Here is a 25,081-nt window from a genome sequence, read left to right on the forward strand (position 1 = left end):
GGCTGTAGGAAAAGAAAATGCACATGCCTGTTACTGACCCTGACCTGAGCCACCGCCGCTGCCTCGTGCAGACAGAAGAGAAAAAGTAGAGAAGAGGAAGAGAAAGACGCACGCCGCAACAGCCGTCGGTCACCACCTAAGCGGTGACAGGCGCAATGACGGCTTACAATAGATAAAAATTCGGTGGCAGGCTAACCCCCGCCGCAAGCGGCGCATTGACCTACCTATCCCAGCCACATCAGGGCCAGGACCAGCCACCCTCCCCATCACACAGGATACTTTGCAGACTTGCATACTCCATTCGTTGAACAGTGCTGCTGGGACCAGTGACATATCTGTTACCTGTTAAATTATTTCATTATGCCTGCACTTAGTGAACATGATAAAATAGATTAACAAGGTTAAGTGGCATATACCTTTTATAAGAACCTAAAATTTTCCACCCGTCTTTTTATAGAGGTATGTGTATATGTGCATATCTCAGATATCCCTGACATGACTTTCCCAATTGGGAGTGTTCCCTTTGCAGTTAGAACCAGTGGGAAGCCCAATTGGTTTCATGACTCCCGATCGGGAGTAAAGAAACCAGTTGAGTTGGACAGGACCCTTTGGGCAAATGATTTGGAATTGGCAGAACCAATTCAATCTGACTGGTAATCCCAATAGACCCACTGATTTTTTTTTCACTGGGACTCTCTCCTGACAGGCACGCATCGTCTCGCGAGTCTGCCGCAGCCGTCGCTGGTTAGAGAGTGAGATACATATATCTCCACATCCTCCCCTCCTTAAGAAGCCTTCCGAACGCAGACGCGGGCACAACGGGAATTTTCTCCAGCTATGCAGGGATAGAATTGCGAAGTCCTCTGGCTTTTATCGGTACCTCGGTCGACGTCCGCGCCGGCCAGCTGTTCCATCCAGGCTTTGGTTTCCTGTCAGATGATGGGTGAAGGGGTTTTGGCCCGTCTCAGCCTCCACAGTAAGCGCGGCGGCAACCTTCAGCTGAACTTCAACTCGCGGTTCCGTATCGGCTACAGCTGTCTTGGGGCTAGGCCCGTGACCGCGCCTCTTTAGTACTGGGTCAGCTGGCTCCATGACCGAGGCCACTGGTTGCGGCATTGCTTCCATTATGGGGCCAGGCCCCAGGGTTGCGGTGGTAATGGGGCCGCGGCTGCGCTTTCTGCCTGGGGTTGGTCAGCTTGTATTGAGGTAGTGCATGGCGGCCGCGTGTGCTCACGCAAGCAGCGGCGTCGTCCGATCAACGGGTGGGCAGCTCCGATGTGGCGTGGCTTGCAGATAAGGCGGCAAAGTATCCCAAGATGGCGACTGGTTGTCTTGGGCGAGGCGTAGCACTGGGGGTTCGTAGCGGTTCCCTATGCTGCGCGGTGGCTGGTAATTGTGACAAGCGATGTCGTTAGAATGGATTTCCGATCCGAGTTGGAGGTCAACACAAATGTAAATAAACTTCCACAGCACATGCTACGCAGCGGCTCAACACTCGAGCACGACTGCCATGGTTACCGCAAGTCAGTCTCACGTTAGCAAATGACATGAACGGTCCGTACGCTCATGCATTAACCGAGGCTGCTTGCCGGTTCGTGCCCTTATTTCTGCCTACGGCGCAAGTTACAACGAAACGCAGTGCTCGCCGGCTGATCGCAGAGCTCGTTTTCAGAGTGCGGCGCGGGGTGGGCAGCGTCCTCTACCGCCTCGTTGCACGTCTCAGGTCGCATACGTGTACGGGCCCGCTTGTCAATTTCTACCGCAAGCCTTCGAGCCTGCAAACAAGTGAACAAATAATTTTTTCGCACGCGAAACAGCCCGATCTATTTCGGGCCCAATGAGTCCACAGGTTGTTTGCTAGCGTCACTCAGAAAGTGTTGGCGCCGAAGCACCAGGTCACCTACTCCTTCCCAATGCGAGCGGCGGTCAGCCAAATCCATAGCTCGTCATTGCCAGTCATCCTCCCTGCTAGGCCTTTTAGCTCCAAACGAAATATGCACGTAAGAGGCTAACCAAGAGAGTTAAGTTGGACAACCCAGAGGGCTATGGAACAAAAAATGGTAGGGGTAACATTAAGAGATAGGAAGCGTGCAGAGTGGGTCAGAGAAATAACTCAAGTTACCGACATTCTCGTGGAAATTAAGAAGAAATGGACATGGGCAGGACATGTAGTGCGAAGAGAGGATAACCGATGGTCGCTTAGGGTAACAAACTGGATTCCAAGGGAAAGAAAGCGTAGCAGGGTGCGGCAGAAAGTTAGGAGGGCGGATGATATTAAGAAGTTCGCAGGGGTCAAGTGGATGCAGCTACCACAGAACCGGGTTAAGTGGAGAAATATGGGAGAGGTCTTCGCCCTGCAGTGGGTATAGTCAGGCAGATGATGATGATATGCTGGTTAACTACAAATTGCTGAAACAATAATCTTACAGAAAACAAGACTTCGCTGCCCAGCAGACTTGTGACGGACAAGGTTCATGGGAACTTGCACACAGTGACCAAGTTCAAGACCATTGCAGTCAGTTCAAAAGTGCTGTAAAGGGTTACTGAATTCTTTGCTTGCAAATGAGTGCCAAGACAAATCAATGGATTGAGATATGATTTGACCACCTAATTTTTGTTGGAGCCAATGGAAGCAAGCTTCCACGCAATTATTTCAGTTAAGCAAACTTTCACTTGAACTTCTTATAAAGGTCCCTTGAAGTTCGTTCAAGTCAAGCTTCACTGCAGTACTGAAGGTACATACACCACTCTAATTCTCAGTGTGCAAAGCAAAGCAAGGAATGCAAACTTCATGGTAACGGATTTTTGCAGCAAGGGGATCTTTCTATAAATAAGCTTTCCCACACAACCTTCACAGTAGATGTAAGCAGCAGCGAGAAAGGTCTTCAGGATTCGGAACTGCAGCGATATTCCTCCATCAGGGTGTAATATGCACTTAAACAAATGTCTCCTTGGTGCACAGCATATGCCACCAATAATGGCAACCAACGGGAGCTCTGAATGACTGGAAACAAAAGTTACAAACCACCACCTGACAGTACGTGCAAACGCTTCTTGTGTCACTACTGTCTCCAAGCATGTGGTCTGACTCACCTTGTTAGTAAACTTGTCTTCCAGCAACTCACTCAACGCAATTTTCATGTAGAGATCGAACCAGTTCAAGGACTTCATGACATGACCCCTCGCATCTGGTGAGGGCAGATGCCTTAAAAACTTCTCTTCTTCACAAGTATCCATTTGTCTTGTTTTGTGACATCCCTCCATGTGCATCAACTTCAAAGATTTGCAGTACAGACCAAACCATTGCTTTCCACACTGGAGTGGGCACCGTGCTACAGTGTGACAGTAAACTGCACCACAAAACAATGCGACACAGTTCAGCAGAGTCACACAGCCTGTAGCATGCGGACACAAGCAGTGGTTTGGTCCACTGGGGCAAGCAACCACAGGTGCGATGATGGGAGGAGGGCAGTTGTCACCTCATTCTGAAATGGGTGAAATCGATCCGACAGAAACACCATCCGGGTGTTGCATTCAATCATCTTTGCAAGGGAGGAGTGCCGTGTCTGCCCCAACCCTGACGACACATCCACACTAGCACACTTCACGCATCCAGAACACATGCGCACACATGCAAGACAGGGCTGTCCGATATAGAAACGGCTTTTATTCGTTTCCTGCTCGCCGCAACACACATCATACACAACATGCATCACGCACGCACTCCACCCACAGCAACGACCAACTAAATGTAATACATGTCTTTTTTTTTGTTGTGAAGTGCACACTCACTTTACACCAAGACCACCAAGCAAGAAGAAGAAGAGGAAAAAGAAAAAATACACGCGCACACTCTTTCTACTACAAAGAGAAAAAGGCTGCTTGCTGCTGCTCGTTACTTAACGTTCTCCCAGGCAAGTCTGCCCACTGTGAACAGGCTGGTTCTAGATGCGGGACATCACTGGGCCTTGCAATAGAGCGGTTACAAAAAAAAAAAAAAAAAGGAAATGGAAAGGGCACCCGAGATGAAAGTGAACAAGTTCAGAAGTGAACCTGCGCCAACCTTGTATGGTCAACAAGCCACATTCCGTTTACGATATTTCAGAGATGTACTGCAAAAGCGCGCCCACAAAACAAGGCCCTGTTACTCTGCGTTAGAAACAAAACAGTCATTTGTATGTTTTATCAAGTGTCAGGCTTCAACTCGCCACATGGCAGGTACAAGAAAAAGTGTGTTCACAAACAGTTCACACACCCTCTCACACAACGAATCAGCAGCAAGACTGCCATGGCTGAAAAATCTAGGAAAGAAACAAAAGCAAAGCTGGGAGGAAAGCAAACACTCCTCAATACCAGGCCACATGACTGGAAATTTCCCAAGCCTGTTCTTTTTGTCAAAGCGATTTAAGCATTTTCATTCTACTCTGAAAGCAATTTTCATTGAACAAACAAATCAAATAAATTCAAAGGATTAAACAGAAAAAGAAAGGTAATTTTGAAAGTCGGCAACACATAATCTCATACCAATAGACCACTGTCTGCTGAATTTGTTCACAATCCTTTTATCGTGCTGCGCTGGCCCTCCGGCAACATTTCAAACTTGCCTACACCTCAGCCTCTTTTCCACATTCCCAGTGAACATCAGCAGGGTTGGGAAATTGCCAGTTTTCAATACCAGCCTGCACAGCATCGAGCTTGCCACGAGAAATGTTGTACTAAAAGCGCCACAAATGGTGTTAATCAACTAAACCACACTCGCACACACACACAGAGATGCTTAAAAGAACCCGAGAAAGAAGGATACAACTATAATATCAACAGTGTTGTCACCTTTAAATGATTTTTCTGGTCACACAGCGTACACTTCATCCTACAAACAGCGAGCGCTACTGCCTCATCATGAGTGCTTGTGTCACGCACTCCACAGAAGATATATGAGGATGACAAAACATTACAGTTGCCTCACTATGTACACCACTCGCTTAGAAGAAAGAAAAAAATATAAAAAATGGGAAAAACCACAAAAAACATCAAACCCCACTAAAATCAAAGATCGAGCAACAATGATCAACTGAGGTGTGCACCGGGCCGCATTAACGGTTGATGATGCCAGACAGAATCGGTGGTCAGAGCCCAAGAGAGCCATGTTTGGCCATCTAAATCCGAAAGCTGGTTTGAAAAAAAAGCCATCTGTGCTCATCTGACAAAACTGCACATTTCACACCAACTAATGTCTGCAATGTTATTTGCACATAGGTGGGCAACCCCGGGACATGACGCATCACGTCTTGCAGAAGTCCCGATTATCAGTGAAAACTCATGCTCTTACTCTTTTTCATGTTACCCTGACAAGTGTTAACATGCCAAACTGTTCACAATCAAAAGCTGTTTCTTTTTTTTTTGCCAATAAGTCAGCCTGGATTTCCCGCACCATGCAGAGAAGCCGGCACAACTATCTACACTCACCCTCACAAACTCCCTCTTTACAGAAAAAAAATATATAACGGCATAATGGTAGCAGATGGCGGAGTCGGCGGCAGAAGCAGCAGCAGCAGCAGTTTTCTCCCTTGTGTCAACTAGGCTAGCTCCAGCTATTCCAAAGATATCGCTGACCACACACAGGTACCTTGTATGTACAAACACCACGTGCCGCAACGTCGACAAAAGAATGAAAAGAGTCCTGCAACCCAAAACCACATCAGTTTTGCTCACCAGCACTCTCCACACCACTGCACACCTAGCTCACTGGCGATGGCAGTCACACTATACTCTGGCTCTCTCTCTGTCGAGTGTGAAGAGATGTCACATTATGCATGCCAGTATCAAATTTCACTTCCACAACATGATCATACCTTCATCTCACAATGGGACTGAACCATACGCGACTTCCAGGCAAGACAATATTTGGCAGAGATCTAATGCTGAGAGAGCTGCCCATCACTTTGACCAGAAACCTGAGAGGCAAAGAAGACGATGCTAAACACGAGGCCCTAAGCCTGCATCTCCGAAAGAAATACTCAATGGGGAGGGGGGGGGGGAACACCTCTCCGCACTGCAACCAATGGTAATCGAACTGTTTTGATGAAAAGATTGATCTGAACTATTTTCTCCCAGTGACCCTACAAAGCAAAAGAAAAGGAGGGAGGGGTGTACTAATGGTACAAGGCAACTAACTTTGGCCTCACAATAAACACTGTCGCTATAACCGCAGGAGTCTAGATGAGCCTGGCACTATAGCTTTCAATATGGGAGCGAGGCTGATGTCTGCTTCCAACAACCAAGACTGATGACATGTTGGAAAATGGTGCAATTTCGAGAGGGTTTCGAAGAGCTGGTGGACTAAGCCGCCAAAACTTCAGCTGCAGAACATGTTACAGGTACTTTGTATCCAGGGGCATGGTACGAAGGTAATCATAACCAAAGGGCATGCACCTGCCCAGAGCTTCTTTGGGTGCAAGACTCTTCATGCCAGGGAGTCACGGCATAGCCTCCTTTTCTCCCCAAAGATGAGTACAAGGTTCATGCAAGATCCAGCAAGCACGAGCTCCTTACAACCAGGATGCCACAAATGCTAGAGAAAGGGAGGACTATGCCGGAAGCAATGTCTCTTTTTCACACGCCACAACCAGTGGTGGCAGCAGACAGCCATGGAGAAAAACACCTGCCAACGAAAGGATAAGCCAGACATTCATTTTGCTTTAGGAAAATGCCTAAACTACCCTACCATACAAAGCTGCACAATTTCACGCGCCCACGACTACTGCCCTAAACAGCGAAGGCATCTCATCTCCTGGCAGATGTAGCCAGAAACCAGCAGACCCAGAGGAGGGCGCGGTCAGAAAAACCAGAGAAAAGGGCTGTTGGTCGAAACCACTCTATTCTCCTCCATGCAACAAAGATGCGCAGCAAATGGATTTACAATGAAGTGCACCTGCCTTTCACCTGTATCGAAAGCACACATCCAGATACAAAATGCACTTTCACCAACTTTCTCCACCCGGCTCTCTATTCGTGACCAAAAGAAACAAAATGAACACAAAACTACCGCAGCGGGCTGCCACCCTAAGCGTGCCCGATTTTCCCAGTTTGAGCGTGCAGAAGATTTCTTCAGCTAATTGCCAATGCAGTCAGTGCAAAAAATGCAAAACAGTTGTGTCCAGATTAGTTTGAAGCAGCACTCACTCACTGAGGTAAGTCCGACGGGGATGAGCACGATGCCAGGGAACGCCAGTTCACCCCCAATTTCGGCTAGCAATGACTGGCACCCGAAAATGCGCACCCCGAGCACTAACGGGGCCATCGCCAAACAGGAAGACGAGAGCGGTTGGCTCAGAGAAGCAAGCTAGCAACGAATTAAGACCAAACCCTTACAAACGCAGTCACCACCAGCTAAATTAGCTAGCTAGCGCACAGTCACGAGTAGAAAAGCCTGCTTGGAACCCTTGGGCAGGCGTGCAACACGGGAAAAACCCGGAATGGAATTTCTTTAATGCTCACCACGCACACCAACCTCGTAGCTAAATGCAAAGTACAGGCATGCCTCCCTGCTGGTCCTGGTTCATTAGAAGGCAGCACTTTGCAAGGACGTGGTGGTGGTGGCTGCTCAGTGTCACAGTGAGCCATTTCAAGCGCAGTACGAAGCCACGCCTTCCCAAGGTGATCATCGTAGGCAAACCCAGAGATTTGTTAACCAGCACCAGCTAATGGGGATGCACCTGACAAGCATGTTAAGTGGCTTCAGAATGCAATGCAGTGATCATATACCTTCTGCACTAGTCAATGTTAGAATAAGCATTACAATGCTCATGGTACCTGCAGGTAAGGCAAGACACACCAACCTACATGAAGTGGCTCCGTTCGTCTGGTGAAATTTACGTGGAAACCCATGCAAAAGAGAGACACACACCCGGTCGACCAATGCTGAGCTTCAGGTGCCATGAGCACTGTCAAAATCGAGGTGGCCCCTAGCCTTGAGAGACTAGCACAGACAGAGAAGAATCTCGCATACGCAGAGAACAGCTTGCGCCAGAAATGATACACATGTTATATGTACAGCAGAGAGGGGGAAAGAAAGAACAGCAGCAGTGTGGCAAGAGAGAAGAGACTCCTCCAGACACGCACCATGCACGCCTTAAATACACGTGACATTCGCACGGGCTTTGTCCTCGCAGGCCCCACACACTTTTCTCCAGTGCCCAGGAGGAGGGAGGCCGGCGGAGGCCCACGCGAACCACCAGGCATACCCACACGCACAGGCCAGACACACCACACGACACCCGGACGGAGATGCTGGCGGCCGCGCCACCTCCCTCCTCCCAACCCGCACCCAACGCAGCAGCCGATTCCCCCGCCAGTACGAGCCAGTGCAATCTCAGAAAAACCCTTCTCCACCTTCCTGGGGCGGCTGCACAGGTGCACGTGGGTGGCTGGGGAGAGACACGCAACGAGCCAGTCTTTGATCGCAACAATTACGTCGAATGCATTCATTCAGCCCCTGGGTGACAAGGTCTGTCCACAGGCTCCCATCTTTTGTAACAACCAGACTGCACCACCAACTGAGCCGCGTAGTGGCTTCCTGCATCCACCCAGTGCACCAGTGCCACCAGAGAGCGGGCAGACCAAACGGCCCCCAGGAGCGTCATGTCGCCGCTCAGGGGGAAACGGACATGCCGAAGCCCTGCTTGCCCTCGCGCTGGGGCCAGGGCCCACCTTGGCCCGCCCCGCCGTCCCCGGAGCCGCCCGCCTGACCGGCCCCTCCCTGGCCCATCCAGCCCAAGAAGGAGCCTGATCCGCCGGCGCCCGAGTTGGGCGGTGGCGGGCCCCCTGGGCCCTGGTCCGCCGCGCCCCCCTGGAACGACCCCCCGAACAGTCCGAAACCAGCCGCCTGCCCCAGGGCTGCCACCACGGCCGAGCTAAGCGGCAGGGTGGCCGCGCCCAGGTTCAGCGCGCCCATGCCCAATGTGGGCGGAGTCGTGTTGACCCCTTGTGGGGGAGTGGCCTGAGCCTGTGCCGCGCCCAGAGGCCCCATGCCCAGGCTGCCGCCCAGGAGGTTGGGCAGGTCGGCCCCGCGGTGTGCACCCCCGGCTGCCTGATGGCCCCAGCCACCATGGGGTGCTAAGTGATGTGCGCCTGGGAAGGGGCCCGGGGTCGCGTACGCTGCCCCCTGGCCCGCAGGCCGGCCAACGTCCAAAGGTCCCCCTCGATGCGCAGGGCCAGCGCCCGGTCCCCTACCCCCGGCACCGCCCCCTGCGCCTCCTCCTGCGCCGGCGAGCGGCCCCAGTGCGTGGTGGTGGGCCGCGGGCGCTGCTTCGCTCTTGGGAACCGCGTTGCTGACGTGAATGCTCGTGCCGCGAATTATGTGGTCCTCGCCACACAGTGACTGTGCCACGTCCGGGTCAACAAATGTGACAAAGGCAAACGCGCGGAATGGCTTGGGGATGAACACGTCTGTCACCTCGCCGAACTTAGAGAAGTATTCACGCAGGTCGTCCGAGCTCAGGTCCTCTGTGCAACGGCCCACAAACACCTTGCGGCTCAGCTCCGATGCTTGTCCATCCTGCGCACCACCGCAGGAACACATATGTTGCCATTTGCCACAGGTCAACCATTAAGTATACCACTCACAGCACCACACAAACTGTTTAAGAAGATGAAGCTGAACTCTAGGCAAAAGTAAGACTAAGGCAACCCCAGACTTCGGATGATGACACATCATTCACTGAACCTCACCACACACAAAATCTCGATTTTCAATATAATTTTTTCTCATAATATATAACAGGACCGTAACATATATGAGCAGGTCCTCTCATTGCAACATTTTTTTTTTACTTATTTCTGTCAATATGTTCATAAATCTCACGCTATTCCAGCTGCCTTACAAATACATAAAAACGTGCCCTAGAAGTTTTTCTAAGGCAGTCTTATTTATAATTATTCATGAGCACAGAACAAACCTAAGAAGCAAAATTTTGCTATGGATCGGAAACTTAGATTCCTTCTATGAGTACATTCATAAAAGTATCTTACAATATGACACAGTTGCCTCACCATTCTTATTAACAAAAGTCACCCAGTGGTTTTCTATGGCTATTTCAAATACTCTGTGGGAGCCCGAGAAATGCATTAAAAGCAAATATTGATACAGTAAAAGCTCGTTAATTCAAATTCCACGGGGCCGCCAGGCCAGTTCGAATTAACCAAAATTCGAACTAATGAAAGTGAGCAAAAATGAAGGCGTTTGATGCCCGGAGGGCACGAAAAACATTTATTTAGCAAAAAAGTCTGTTATCATCTTCTGCTTCTTCTCTCTGAGGGCTACCGTACTCACTCGGTCTTCTAGCATGCAAATGCGATGCAGGGAGTCTTCTTCCCCCTCTTCAAAGCTGAAGAAAAGGCGCGCGACATTCAGCGCTCCCATAACTTCTGCCGCAGACGGACGCACGGGCTCTTGCTCCTCGTCGTCGTCCTCATCTTCTGCCTCTTCTGGGACAGACTGCTCCCCAACAATTTCAGCGACAATGTCCTCATCACTTAGGGCACCGCACACTGCTGCATCGCTGTCTACTCCAACGTAATCATCAAAACTGACGTCCTGCAGCACAGCACGCACAGCCGCAGGCAGAGGCTCCGGACTCCCATCGTCGCCACTTTCTTTCATACTTCCGGCAGCAAAGCCACAGTGGTGGAAGCAGTTTGCAATTGTGGACGGCGTGACCTGCTCCCATGCACGCACCAACATGTGCATTGCTGTGAGCAATGTGATGGTGCTGGTCTTCTGGTTTCCAGTGCACAAAGTCATGCGCTCGATCATGTGGCGCCTATAGAAACATTTGATGTTTCTGATCACCCCCTGATCCATCGGCTGCAAGGCCGCAGTCGTGTTGGCGGGCAAAAAGACGAGCCTTGTGGCTTTCAGCTCGGCGTCGACTTTGTGTGCCGAGCAGTTATCCACAATGAGGAGAACTTGACGGTTCCCTAGCTCCATCCTCCGATCGAATTTCAAGAGCCATTTTTTAAACAATTCGCCCGTCATCCACGCCTTGCTGTTGGCGGAGTATTCCGTCGGCAGCGTCCTAATGTTCTTGAAACATCTAGAGCGGCGTCCAGAACAGTAATCCGCTCTTTGCTTCGCTTGCCGCCAGCGCAGCTGTCCCCTTTAAATGTTACTGTTCTGTCGGGCTGGAGCTTATAAAACAAAGCCGTCTCATCAGCATTGAATATATCATGTGCCGAGTAGCTTTCTAAGTACTGCTGCAGAGCACCGCTTCGCCACGTGGCACAAGTTTCTGCATCCACTTCTTTGGCTTCTCCAGACAACACCCGGAAGACAAGATTATGTCTGTCTCTAAAGCGGTGAAACCATCCTTCGGAGGCGACAAAATCTTCCACATTCAAGCGCAGGGCGAAATCGGCCGCCTTCGCCATGATAATTGGGCCGCTCAGTGGAATGTCAGCGCTTCTCATTTCATTCACCCACGTGATCACAGCGGTCTCAATTTCCGGATACTTGGCTAACCGAAGCGTTTTTCTGTTGCTGGCGAAATCTTCGGCTTCATAGGCATCCTCGATGGCCTTCCTATTTCGGACGTACTTACGTCGACAACGTGCTTGGTGGAATCCCGTGCTTTTTCGCGATTTCCACTTTGCTGGCCTTCCGTTCATCCACCTCGCGTAAAATAGCCACTTTCTCCTTCACCGTCTTGGCACAGTATTTCCCACGCGAACACATCTCACGGACACAAGCTCACAACAAGCGGCGTGCAAAACGAGGGCTCACGAAATGCGACACGAAACCGTGGTCGATAACACTAAAACGTCGTTCCTCGAAGGAGTCGCGGCAGGAAAGACTGTTTAGTACTTGTTCCAGCACCCTAGCGGCGCCCCGATGGTTGTGCCATCTATCGTTCTGCCGTGAAGGCTTCCAACGATGGTTTTTAACAGCGCCGCTTGGCGGCGGCGCGCAGTTCGAATTATGGGTGGCGGTGCCAATTTTTGAGTGAATTAACGAGCTGTTACGCGCATAGACTTCTATGCACTGCGGACCGGACCACGATGACTATTTCGAATTATCCAAAATTTCGAATTAACGAGTTGTGAATTAACGAGCTTTCCCTGTACACGCCAAAAGCATAGACCGTTCCCATGAACATGTGCATGATAGTATCTTAAAAAATTGCGCAAAATTAAGTGATGTCCTAGAAACGAACATGCAATTTCCCAACAATGTTGCACAATGATGCATCTAGCTAAAATAGAATGTGAAAATGAAGGTAGGCCAGATGAACATAGCAGGCAGAAAGTGGCACACACACAGCAGGCACTTGTCGACAATGGAACACAGGACAACACATGCCACCAATGGTCCACAAGAAAAAGAAAGGAAGCACACATAGCACTGACCACGTGGCACATTATGTTAAAGAGAGTTCAACCTCCTTGCCAATACCTGTAAGGTCATTTGTATTAACCCATAACTGAGACCCAGTGGCCTGCTCCAAAGCTAAATACCAATTACAGAGGAGCTTCCCGAGCAAATTAACGGGACATGTCATGATTGCATACCATATTTACTCGAATCTAGGCAGATAACTTAAAAAAAAAAAAAAAAAAAAAACGAGATATAAAACTCTGGGGTCGGCTTAGATTCAAGGATTTTGTCTCAGGGTCTCATAATCATGAAATATTGGGAAAAAAAAAAAAAGTAGCACGCAGGTGCCCCCCCCCCCCCCCCCCTCGGAACACCAACAAAAGACAAGCCGTAGCCGACGGCGGCCAAAGCACACATGAGCACTGGCTGCCATTTTGGCCTTGTTTTCTCGTGTGCTCGCGTCCTACCCTGAGGGCGTTTCGGGGGGTTTTATACGTCCGCTTTTTTCACCGACACCATAGCACCAAGCAGGCGGTGTCACTATAGCATCGCCTTCAAGCGAAAAGTTATATTCGCTGCAGAAGAATCGTCAAATCTTCAAGCTGGGTGGGACTTCAGCGTGGATGAAAAGAATGTTCGCCATTGGAGGAAGCAGCGTGATGAAATTTTTGCTTGCGCCGCAACGAGAAAGACTTTCACAAGACCGCCATCCCGAAGTGGAGTCGGCACTAGTAGAGCTCATCAAGTTGCAGAGAGCAGCGGCACTTCAAGTGACCATGGAAGTATAGAAGCCAAAGCAAGAGAGCTGGTAAGAGTGTGAGGTATTCCACGGGACCAGTTCAAAGCCAGCCGGGGCTGATTGCGAAAGTTCATGACGCTTTGGCTTCAGCCTCCGACGCCGCACGTCGATCTGTCAAAAGCTGCCGGGAGACTTCTAAGAGAAGCTGATTTCGTTTCAGTGATTCATTATAAAGAAGAGGATGGAGAACAGCTACGCCCTAGGGAACGCTGACCAAATGCCCATATGGTTTGACATGTCACTGGTGTACACCGTCAACGAAAAAGGTGCGAAGGAGGTGAAAGTGCGCTCAGCCGGATTGAGAAGCAGCGCATGACGGCAATGCTGTGCTGCACGGCGGATGGCCACAAGCGGTCCGCCTATTCAATTTTCAAATGGAAGACGCTTCCAGCTCGGGAAGTGTTTCATAGGAATGAGATCCTCCACGCTAATGAAATTGGATGGATGACGAGCGAAATGGTTGAGGAGTGGATAAGAATAGTTTCGGAGAGCATGCAGGGGCCCTCTTGGCCAAACATTCACTCTTCGTTCTGGACTCGTACCATGGCTACTTAACTGACAGCGTAAAAGCTGCGCTTGCCAAAGCCGGTACCGACGTCGCTATCATACCTGGCGGCATGACAGGCCAGTTACAGCCTCTAGATGTATGCCTTAATAAGCCTTTCAAGGATCAGCTGCACAAATACTTGGACTGGCTTGGTGAAGAGTGCGAGCTTACACCAACAGGTCGCGTAAAGCGCGCATCGCTGGGAGTCATGACCAGTTGGATTTCTGCAGCCTGGGATGATATCGGGGAAAGCCTGGTTGTGTGTGCACTCCGCAAGTGCTGCATTTCCAATGCACTTGATGGCACCGAAGGCTGTGCACTCTATGAGGAGCCCAGCGATAAGGAAGTCAGCAATGACGACGACTGAGCAGGATAATGTAAATAAATGTCATTTTCATGCTGTACCTCTTGTTCGCAGTTGTTTTTTCGGTCGGCCTACAACGAGGTAAGTTTTTATTTTTTTCTGTGGACTTCAACTTTCGGGTCTCAGCTTAGAATCGTGGCCGGCCTAGATTCGAGTAAATATGGCATGTCACACTGATGGGTGTACAACAAAACAGCGTGCTTTCCGATGCACGACACAGCACGGCACTGTTTGGCCTGCAGCTGTTTTTCTGAAAGATAAACTCTAACAACCGCACCACACCCGGTTACAGAACTTCCCAAAACTTCAGCCCGTGTGCCACAAGTGCTCAGTGTGAGTGGAAAGAGAAGGAGGAAGAGGAATGAGAGTGAAGGGTGGCCTTACTTGAGCACTCACTTTGGAGTTGGGGATCTTGACGTCACACCAGCGGCCATCGATGAGGTGCCGCTTCGACAGAGCCCTCATCTGGGACTCGTAGCTGGAGAAGCGGATGAAGCCAAAGCCCTTGGACTGGCCAGTCTTGGGGTCCTTCTTCACCTGGCACCGGGACAACAACAGAAGGTGGCAAAAGTGAACAAGGGGAGGGGGGGCTACATAGGCACATCCTTGCACTTGAAGGCCACCAACAGGTCAACCAACAACAGCCGGTGACCCTGCAGGAGCACGTCCTATGGAGATGCGCATGCAAAACAAAATTTTCCGAGCAGTTCTCCTTTCAGTGCGTACTCACGTAGACCGTTGTTCGCTCCCGGTTGGTGTGTGCTTTGAAGAAGACTGTGGCAGTGATTCAACATTCAAAGCCATCATTCCAAAAAGGCACGACAGGTGCATGTCAAGAAGCAGGACTCATTCTTAGCAGGCGTTCTCTCACCTGGTATCTGTCCGATAGACCAGGCTTCTCTTCATGTTTATGGCAAAAGAAGCAAACAAATACAAGTTGTTCAACCTGCACGATAGCTGTAAGGAGCAAGTCCTTGTTGCCCCGGCTTTGGCGGCCGCTTTTCGATGGAGGCGAAAAGCAAGGCGCCCGTGTGCTGTGCGATGTAGAACCCCAGGTGGTCGAAATTCCCGGAGTCCTTCACTACGGCGTCTCTCATAGCCTGAGTCGCTTTGGGACGTTAAACCCCACAAACCAAACCAAAACAAACCTTGTTACCTTGCGTAATTTTATCACAGATGGATTTCTTGCCATCTCGTTACATCTGCCAAATGGAGCGAAACAAGTCAGTATATACTAATACCCCGTTTATCATCGACCTGTTGCGGCAGTCGGTGCCGCTACTTGTTTCCAAGCTGCAGTCTCATATTTTCTCATGTTGTGGATGTCACTGGATTCAAAAAGCATAACATTTTTGTCAGGCCATAGACTGGTCAAACCTCGTTACATTTATTATAAACAGTGGCTCGTTCATAGATGGAAGAAGAGCCAGTGTCAGCAACAGTGCGCAGTTTGTTTTAGTTCCTTTTATAATGCTTTGAGGGCTGCTTTTGCGTAGACCATTCTGGGTCGTCCTTTTCAAAGACTGTACGACTGAACCAACATAGCATACGTGACAGTATGCTAGACTCCAAAAGAAGCTCGCGCGATTTGGAGAAGCAGCTGTTGACAGAGTGTGCCCGTTAACGGCATCTCCAGCCTCGCGACACACACTTACTGCGCCGTTTTAAAAAATAAAGCTTCGGAATGTTTGTTCCATACTTTGCCATAGCGTTCTTCAAAGCACATGCCAATTGTGTATCAACAGCTGCCTACACGAGTACACAATGAAAGGAGAAAAACTTACGAAAATTATGTCTGCATAAGCATCTCTATGGGTCATGCTCCTGCAGGTCGCCGGCTGCCGAACGATTCCCACACGCTAGTATCGCGATGGTTTGAAAATAAATCACCTTTGAAATGAGGTTGCATACTTTTGCAATCTGTATTGCTATGGGGCGTCATCCCATTTGGGAAGCAGAAGTGGCCACTAGTGGCACTGAAAGCAGCACAGACAGTGCACTAAGCCTGTAGGAGAGTATCCACAGGTGGCAGGCAAACATATGCCAATTCGACAAGAACCAGTGGAAGTAAAGGTGTAAGTTTCCTTCAATCTTCCTCTTGGCTGCGGAGATCATCAAAAAGTGCGGCCACTCAATCTATGTATATTTATATCTATCTCTAGCCTCGATAGGAAAACTTGGCATGCTTTCAAGCAGTGCAGAAGCCACGACTGCCTTCATAATTACAACGCTTGAAAACATAGTATTAGCGCAAACCACAAGGACGAAGAACAAGAGACGCCACAAACGCTAGTCTCGCGTCATTGCGGTTCCAGGTCTTTGTAGTTGGCGAAAATAATACCATGTTCTCAAAATTCAAACACCAACAAGCCCAGCCCTTTCTGCATTTAAACAATTTAAACATTACAAATTAGTTCTAAGTAATTAGTCACAGCTGTGTCACCTTCCTCACTCGTACTAGACTCGAGAGTTTAACCTCGCCAGGGCAGAAGTCAACCTGCAATGTTCCAAGCTTCCTTTCTCCTGCTCAGGAATGCTTGTATTTTGTACATGCACGTGTACACTGAGGACAATTTTTTGTATTATTTTTCTGAGTACAAATAAATTCTGTTGCTCTTTATTTCTGTGCATGCTGACGTTTGTCTAGCAGCATATAATGCAATTGTCACAAAAAAAAAGAGAATTGCAATCCTCCCGCAAGTCGATTCAAACCCATGACGTCCTTACCAAAAAAGACTGGCTGCCCCCGTTTTGAAGTCAAAAACAGCACTGTCGTGTAACCTCTGCAACCCACACCACAGAAAATGGCTTCAAAACAAATATCTTACTAGCATAATTGTCCAGCACTTCACAATACAAAAAAAACAAAATAGAAAGTGCAGTACCCTACCAACACAGGGAAACTTCAATTTGTTCTCAATGTTCTTTCTCGGAAAACTTAGACCAAGCCTCCAGCTTTATTAGATGCAGTAGTCTTTTCAATATAAATCAGTTAAAAAAGAAAGGCTTCCCCGCACATAACTCAACGAAACTTTTTCTTTCTTCTCTTATTCTGAACTATCTAGACTTAACAGCATATGATACCTGAATACCTGACACAGTGTACTGAGTAACAAATTGTCTCCCACTCACTCACTCACTCGCATGCACACACACACACACACAAAAAAGGGCTGGAAGAGAACATGGTACAGGACTGTGTAGACAGCTTAGGTTGTCATAGCAGGCAACAATGTGTCCTTTGCTAGCGCATCTAAAAAAGTCATCAAAAACAGCCCATCACTGAATTTCACACTGTCAGTCTCTCTGGCTCTCAGAGCCACACCATGGTATTACCTGAACGATGCATATTACCCTACCCTATATATATATATATATATATATATATATATATATATATATATATACACCATGCTTAAACCATGAATGTGCCGAAGTTGAAACAGAACATACCCACACTTTAAATGATATCCCTGCTCTTCAGTAGACTGACCGAAAATTCGGTTGACAACCCCACGATAATGCAACCTGATAATGCAATCCTAACAGCAAGTGCGTTAATTGTCGACGACAATAAACGCCTTTTTGTGTCAGCACTGCTTGTAGCTTCCCTGAATTCAGAAATCAGCATTAAGCGAATAATGGCAAGGCTTGTGTCGCTGCCTTCTGTTTCACGGCGATATCAGTCTAACTCGGAACAATGTGAAAGCCTCTGCACTAGGTTTAGTACGACTAAATCACTCCTATATAAAACACGTGTGCACAGCACTCCTGTCTACCCGCATTGGACCCCTCTTTCTCACCTGGGCCATGAGGACCTCCCCGAAGGACTCGAAGTACTGGCGCAGGTCCTGCTCCGAGGTCTTCCAGGGCAGGCCCAGCACTATCAGGTCCGAGCACTTCTGCCGGTTCTCCAGCCGCTTGGTCTTGGCTGTGCTGTTCTCCAGCTGCTCGTCACTCTTGCGCTTGTTCTCAGAGTTGTGCAGGCACGCATCTGCATCATTGGCCCAAAGGAGGTGAAGCACAAAGCGACCGACACGCTCACTACACACGAGTAATTGATCACAACTGCAATTTCTTAATCTGAAATTAATTGAGTTCAGTAACTAAGCCCATGAAAAGTGACTGAACTGCAGACAACTGATCCCTGGGAATGAGGGAGAGGTGATGAAGGTAAGTGCATGAGGGTGCTTCATAGAGTCCGTGCCACACCGTGCCGAAGTTGCTTCAGCGGTGAAGAGCCCAAGAGCACTCCCATCAGGGTATCGAGCCAGATAAACAATTTAAATATATCTGAAAACAACTTCCAAGTGTCCACTTCAATCTCTTTGAGCCCAATGTGAACCCAAGTCTATTTAAGGAAACTGGTTCACAACACTAGTGCTTTCCGCAAAGTTCAAATTGTCGAAGTTCAGAAATATATAACAGATATCACATTACTACTAATCTATTTGCGAAATTAAAAATATAACTGCCTTACGAGAACATTAGACTGTGAAAAAAAAAAGGTTATTCATTATTTCAACCACATTACGTATGCCTGGTGAAGAGTCATGCTCAAACCAAACAAGAAAGTAAAGGTGACATGGCAAGTAACCCGTTTGCCTCCATGCAACAGTTTGGTGTAGCTCATGGGTTCAACATCCCAAAGTGACTCTGGCTATGACAGAAGCCGTAGTGGAGGACTCCAGCAATTTACACCACCTGGGGTTCTTTCAACATGCATTGACAATGTACAGCACACGGGCGCCTTGCTTTTCGCCTCCACCAAAAAGCGGCCGCCGCAGCCGGGATTCGATCCCGCATCCTTGTGCACAGAAGTCGATCGCCTTAACCACTGCACCACCACAGTGGGGCACCTCCATGCAATAGACTTGCACCCTTTTCTGAGTATGCTATGCTTGTTACCGATTTTGTTGTCAGAGCCGAATGTTAAAGCAACTAAACGTAATGCAAGTGAAGTGTTTTATGTGCCAATCAATAACTGCACTGTGAATTGCTCTTAGAGGCACCACCTTCAAATCCCATGCTTCATTACACCAGCATGAATCGCTTCTATCAATACATCCTGGCTCCGCTACTTTAGAGATTAAAAAAAGAAAAACCATCAGCCAAAGGGCTGTATAAATCCAACAGTGCCTATCACACAAATTCGCATTCACGGTGAACTGGATTTTCTGACATCATCCAAAGTTGTACATCGTCCAAGCTGAGCATGAAGCGTATTGGTAGTCCAGAATAGCCTGCTGCATGTTCTTTCACTGAGCGCACCAGGCAGCACAAGGGTAAGTGGGGCTGTATTTGTGAACGAACAAATTACATTCCAGCCCTCACAGTGGCTTATTCATCCTTTCACAGGGACAAAGCTAGAAAGTATGAGACGAATGCCTGCCAGCGAAATGCGTTTGTCAAAGTTCAGACTGCCAGCCAGATTTAGCCAACTGAGCTAAATGCAATTATGAAATAACAGCACTGCAATCAACTTTCAAAATTCGAATTGGGAAGCTAGAATCAGGAAGGAAGAATCCATAATTGCACCATTTTTCACAAAAAAATTACTACCTACTACGAAGTTGAAAGACTAGTGGACTATTCAAAACACAGCCTTTGACCAAGCATAATGCATATATATATATAAAAAAGACTTCCCCCCCTTTTAATTACTGAGCAAGCTTCCAGTGTAGGCATGCTTGCACATGCTAGGTCCAAGTAATTAACTGAGAACTGCAATGCACGAGACATAAAAAAAAAAATAAAAATCTGCTCCCTGCCAGGTGCCCTTCATAGATGCTGCAGCTGGATAACACCATCACAAACAGCGCACAGCTGACACTGCGGAATTTCACATCTGGCAGCACCTCACGTCTTTTGTGTTTTCAATCTGACAGCTCTCTTCTTTTATTGCAACAGCAGCAGCAACAGGTTTGTCTGCTAGGGGACATGCGCACATCGCTGGCTTATTCAATGCCGTCACTTGCCAAGCAAAGGTTCAACAGAGTTTCTATATTGAGACCCGATATTACATACCTCTGGCCTCAGTTTGTCCCACAAACACAGATTTAATTTTAAGAGCCACGGCAGAGGTGCTACCTAAGGCCAAAAAAAAAAGAAATCTAGAGAATAAAGTGCAACTACTGCGTACGCACTGGCAAACATGGACAGGGTAATTAAGTGAAACACGATGTTGCAGATACTGGTAGAGACAGCAGGACACGTGTAGGTTAATAAATGAGCAAATTCCTGCAAACCTGAAGTCAAAATGACAAAGACTGTCACCAAGCTGCTGCAACAATGTCAGGGCTGCTTGACAACAGATGCTGCCTGAATATTTTTTGGCATGGTACACAAGGTTTAAAGTTCAGAAGGTGACCGCGAACGTTGCGAGACGCCATAGGGGAAGGCTTTAGATTAAATCGCCAGCAGTTTTTAAACTATACGACCGAAAGGTGAGCTAGTTGGTCTTGCTAAAGAGAATGCAAATTTTTTTCAGCGCGAATTACACAGAACAAAGGAAGGAGTGACGCAGGACGAACGCTGAACGCATATGATTTTGAGCGTTCGTCCTACGTCTCTCCTTCCTCTAGCCTGTGTAATTTACACAGCAAAGATATGCACTCTGCTTCTTAAGCGTGCTCAGACTTTTGATCCCAGTGTAATGTGGCTGCCACTGCTTGGATTTCATCCTGCGCCACTGGCCTCAGCAGCCTTAGCCATTACTTTAAGACACCACAGCGGGAGCTTGGAATACTTCAGCTCTCAGTAAAAACAGAAATGCAGCCTAACTAACGGCTCGGCAGCATGCCTCCAATTCCTAACCTTTCGCAAGCTGTGTACTTGAAGGTACGCAAATTCAAGGAAAATGCAAAGAACTGAAATCAATAATGTGATTAAACATTCTTGAGCAGCTGAGTGGCATTAGGGCTCCACACTTAGCACATTCCAAGAATTCGACAACAATTTTTTTTTTTTTTTTCGAGTGGTGTGCAAGACACTATGGTCTTGGTCAAAAGTCCTGAAGCCAAAAAATTTTCATACCACCCGCAAAATGAAGCCGTCACAAGATCAAAGGACCGTGAAATGCTACGAGACTGTTTCCTGCTGTGGTTAGGAATCATTTCGCAGCGTTTTAATTGTCCTTTGGCCTTTAATGATGGCTTGACAGCTCCATTTTGCAGCTGAGACAAAAAGCTTTCAGCTTCAGGACCTTTGACCAAGAATGTACATGAGTCATATTGTGGAATTCACCTATGCAAGCTAAAGTCCACCTTTTTTTTTTAATTGTGCAGTTTTGGTAATAGCTGTCATTCAATGGTTGAAATTAAAACTGCATGAGAAAAAAAAATTCAATGATAAATTATTTACTGCTTTCTCCCGCACTCCACGTAGCTATTCATATTTTTTCTAATGTTCTACATACATTTGATAACTGTACTTTAAATGTGACACTGGCAGCTATTCAGTGAGAAAATAGGTGCATCTGTTGTGGCTGCTGCCTTGTGTAATAGAAGCCACCAGCTCGGTTTGTCACAAGGGCTTAGCATTAGCAAACGGCAGGACTACTGTCGAGCCACCATCACAAAGCATAAAAAATGAACTGCCTGAGAGACTACACCACGAGTGGCAGTTCATGTGAACTCGTGACTGAGTTGCTGGCACCCTCCACCATTTTTTGTTTGTTCTGGAGCACATATGGAAGTGTCCTGAGCACTTGGGGCAAGAACATGTGCCACTGTGCACAGACAGTTTTGGCATCCCTTTAGTGACACTCCCCTAGACAGCACAGTGTGGCCTTTCGAGGCCCACCACACCAACCCAGTGCATGGGGCATTCGTGGGACCAGTGGCAACCATTGACCATTCTGCGAGAAGCAGCAAAAGTTAATGCCATGACTGCAGCAGAAAGCAACTGCTGGGATGCTATCAACAAACTGGGGTCCGCAGAAAAAGAACAGAATGCCCGCTCTACAGCAATCAATGATATTCAAAGAGGTGGAAGAAGCAAACAAAAAGTGGAAACTCTTGATACTGCATTCACCCTGAACCTCTCCAAATGCTTGAGCCTCACGCGTCAAAATTTGCCACATGCCTTTCTCAACAGGGAGCAATGCACGAAATAGCATCTTTAACAGCTTTGCACGGCTGCCTCGACAAAGGCATTCCTGCAGGCCTAGAACTCCTAAACGCAGCTCTGTGCAGTTTACAGCTGATGAGGGATACAAGCGACATACAAGTGATAAACCGATAATTCAATCACAGCTCATCAACTGCACCACAACTTATATGCCTCTCTCTCTATCTACCAGCAGGATAGGGTGACTCCCCACTAATCGGTGCCTCCTCTTGGAGCCTGCCAACCCACAAGCACAGCTTGTATACAGGGAGTACACATTCCTAACACAGTGATCGCCACTTTCATGTATATGGAACACAGCGAAAGGCAGTGAACATCTCTAATCATTCCACTGCTAACTGCTTCAGCTTTGCTCAGCTGAAGCTGCCTGTTGTACAAAATTTCACCTGAGATATAGCTTGAATACCTCCTTAATTTAAGCCGATTTCATAGAGACCATAAACTTTTGGTGCAGAAAGTATGGCAAAAGCCGAAGCTTATCACAACCAGTTCCAGCATCACTGAAATTTAGCTTGTGCGCCAAAATATAGCACCAGTGATGTCACATGCTTCATATGCACATCCCTATCAGTCTAAGGAAGATGAAAAGATCTATCATCATCCCTTCAGACTGCCACAGGGTACTGAGAAATCTCTGCAACTTGGCCGGGAGAAAGCCAAATGGCCTGGGAACTGATAGGATAAGTACGTCCAGCCTGAATCCACTTTTATGCTACATGGATTGAGCTGCATCGGAAGTATTTATTTACAATCGTGCCAACCACTAAGGTAAAAAGCGACGACGACGACGCAGCGGTTACGAGCGCCGAAAAACTGCTCCGTGCATACAAAATCGAACGCACGCCAAGATGCAAACTTAGAAGCGAGTGTGCAAGTAGTCGATTAGCGTAATGAGCGGTCGCCGCGCCACCGTTCCGACTTCTCGGGACCATGCGGGGAGGGTTGAATGAACGCCAGTGCGAAACTGTGTCAAGAGGGAGGAAAAATAATCGGAGGAAAAAAAAATGTAAAAGAATGAAAGGAGGAGAGAGTATCGGAGAGACAATTGTGCGCGCTGAGCCGCGTGAACTGGGCCTCCGAAGGCGGCGAGAGAACGCGGCCAGCTCGGTGCCGAGCCCGTTCGTTCGCGCACACTCGACGCTCCGATAAAAACAGGGTGAGGCGCGGTACGATGGGAAAACCGAGATGGCTAATAAAGCGCGACATCTCGGGCACTCCGACACACGTTTCGCCAACCTTCTGGCGTCACCTGAATTCAGCAGAATGTGATGACTGCGCGCTTCGGGAAGGCGACAGCACGGTCACAGAAAGCGACGTTTCGGCTCGAAGAGCTCAGTGATCGCAAAAAGTCGTTTTGGCTGACGGTAGGCGCCCTGCAACGCGCTCCAGAGCATCAGCAAATTAAAGAACGGAACGACATGTCACGAAACAAGCAGAAGCAGTTTCCCTGCAGTTCGCATGCCATCGCCGGTGTTTAACTGCGCCTTCCAGAACACGACACTGCGCTGCAAGCATGCAACTGTGCGATCGTGGCTGGGCTCTTGCCTCGCGCTAATTTCTGAAATCCAGCGACGTTAGCCAAAGCAGTAGACCGCTAGTTTGCTGGTGTCCAGTCACGCCCCCCCTCCTCCTGGTACGCACGGGCCGCGCTTTTATTTCATTTTTTTTTCTTTTTCGCCATCGAACAGCCACAATCTACTGCCCTCTCTCCCGTTCCTCGAGTCGCAATCGGCGCGGTGGCGACGACCGCTGGCGACCCGGAGGGAAGACGGTTCACGGAAGAGAATGCACGGCTTCCTGGCGGTGCATTGGACGGTCAAGATTGCGCTGCGACCAGTCGTCCGCGAACGCAGGAACAACGCCGCGAAGGCTTTAGACGCTTTGTATTACCTGTTACCAGCGAATACTTCGGAAGGACGACGTTTCTAGCGTGGCTCAAATGTCGAAAAGCGCGATGGCGGAACGAAACTGCGACGCGTACCAAGATACGCATCAACAGCCCAGGAGAAGGAAAATGGGAAGAACTAGAATCTGCGGGAATTAAAACTGCAAACACACTTTCGGGCATGCCAAAAAACGACTTTCACGCCGATTAAATGAAATAACGGCATGCTGACGACGATGCAGGGCACAGGCCACGCAACCTATCGTTACCTCCTTGAAACTAGACGCCGTGACACACGCTGTGTAGCGACGTTTACAAACAAACTTGACTTCAGGCGCCAGTCGACGCTGGGCGCGGAGCGCGTTTGCGGTCGACTCGTTGGCCCCCGGACAAGCTAGACGTCGGCGCCTCGGGGCGCGCTGGCGAAATCGGCTCGCGTCCCTGAGCAGCGCTGGCGAGGAAGCACCGGACAGGCCGGGAGCGACTGCTCGGAGCATTAGGCCTAACGATCGCGCTTGTGTTCCTGGAACACAGAGCCTCGAAAGAGGCCCACCGTCGCAACCGATAGCGCTGGCACGTTGTCTCACCTTTAGGGAAAACACAGTAATACACAACATTGCCCCATCCGTTGTCTGGCGGGTGAAATCGGCCGTCGACCAGACGTACTCCACGCATCGTTCCAGACTCTGGGTTTCGATATTTGAGTCCGCATGTGGCCGGGAACTGAGCGGACAGCGTTGTCAGTAACAGTGTGCCATCGTCTTCACACGGAAGTTCAATGGGTTCTTCACTTTCATCCTCTGAAACTTGAATAAAACAGCTCATTCTGAAACTTTATATAAACAAACACACATACACTTACACCACAACACACACCAAACTTTGGATACTCTCGCACCACTGACGAGAGAACACGAGATTCGAAATGTTTTGGAAGTAAGTGACGTCTGGTGGCCACATCTCCGAGCTGGCAAACAAGCCGATCT

At 48.6% G+C, this 25,081-nt stretch overlaps 1 protein-coding gene across 2 annotated transcripts; it reads right to left on the reverse strand.

Moving 5' to 3' along the window:
- Positions 1–3,647: 3,647 nt before the first annotated feature.
- LOC146195903 (TAR DNA-binding protein 43-like) lies at positions 3,648–25,014 on the reverse strand. Of its 2 annotated transcripts, none has more exons than XM_084597945.1 (4): positions 24,683–25,014; positions 17,884–18,074; positions 14,477–14,617; positions 3,648–9,556 (listed from the first exon to the last, which is right to left on the reverse strand). In XM_084597945.1, the coding sequence occupies exons 1-4, from the start codon at positions 24,918–24,920 to the stop codon at positions 8,651–8,653; spliced, it is 1,476 nt and encodes a 491-aa protein (XP_084454071.1). In that variant the 5' UTR covers positions 24,921–25,014; the 3' UTR covers positions 3,648–8,650. The 2 variants fall into 2 exon arrangements, with proteins under 2 accessions (XP_084454071.1, XP_084454070.1); XM_084597944.1 differs by having other exon boundaries at positions 14,465–14,617.
- Positions 25,015–25,081: the final 67 nt, after the last annotated feature.

Source organism: Amblyomma maculatum, chromosome 3 (assembly GCF_055883805.1).
Source record: "Amblyomma maculatum isolate TAMU_Amacu chromosome 3, ASM5588380v1, whole genome shotgun sequence".
Taxonomy (NCBI): domain Eukaryota; kingdom Metazoa; phylum Arthropoda; class Arachnida; order Ixodida; family Ixodidae; genus Amblyomma; species Amblyomma maculatum.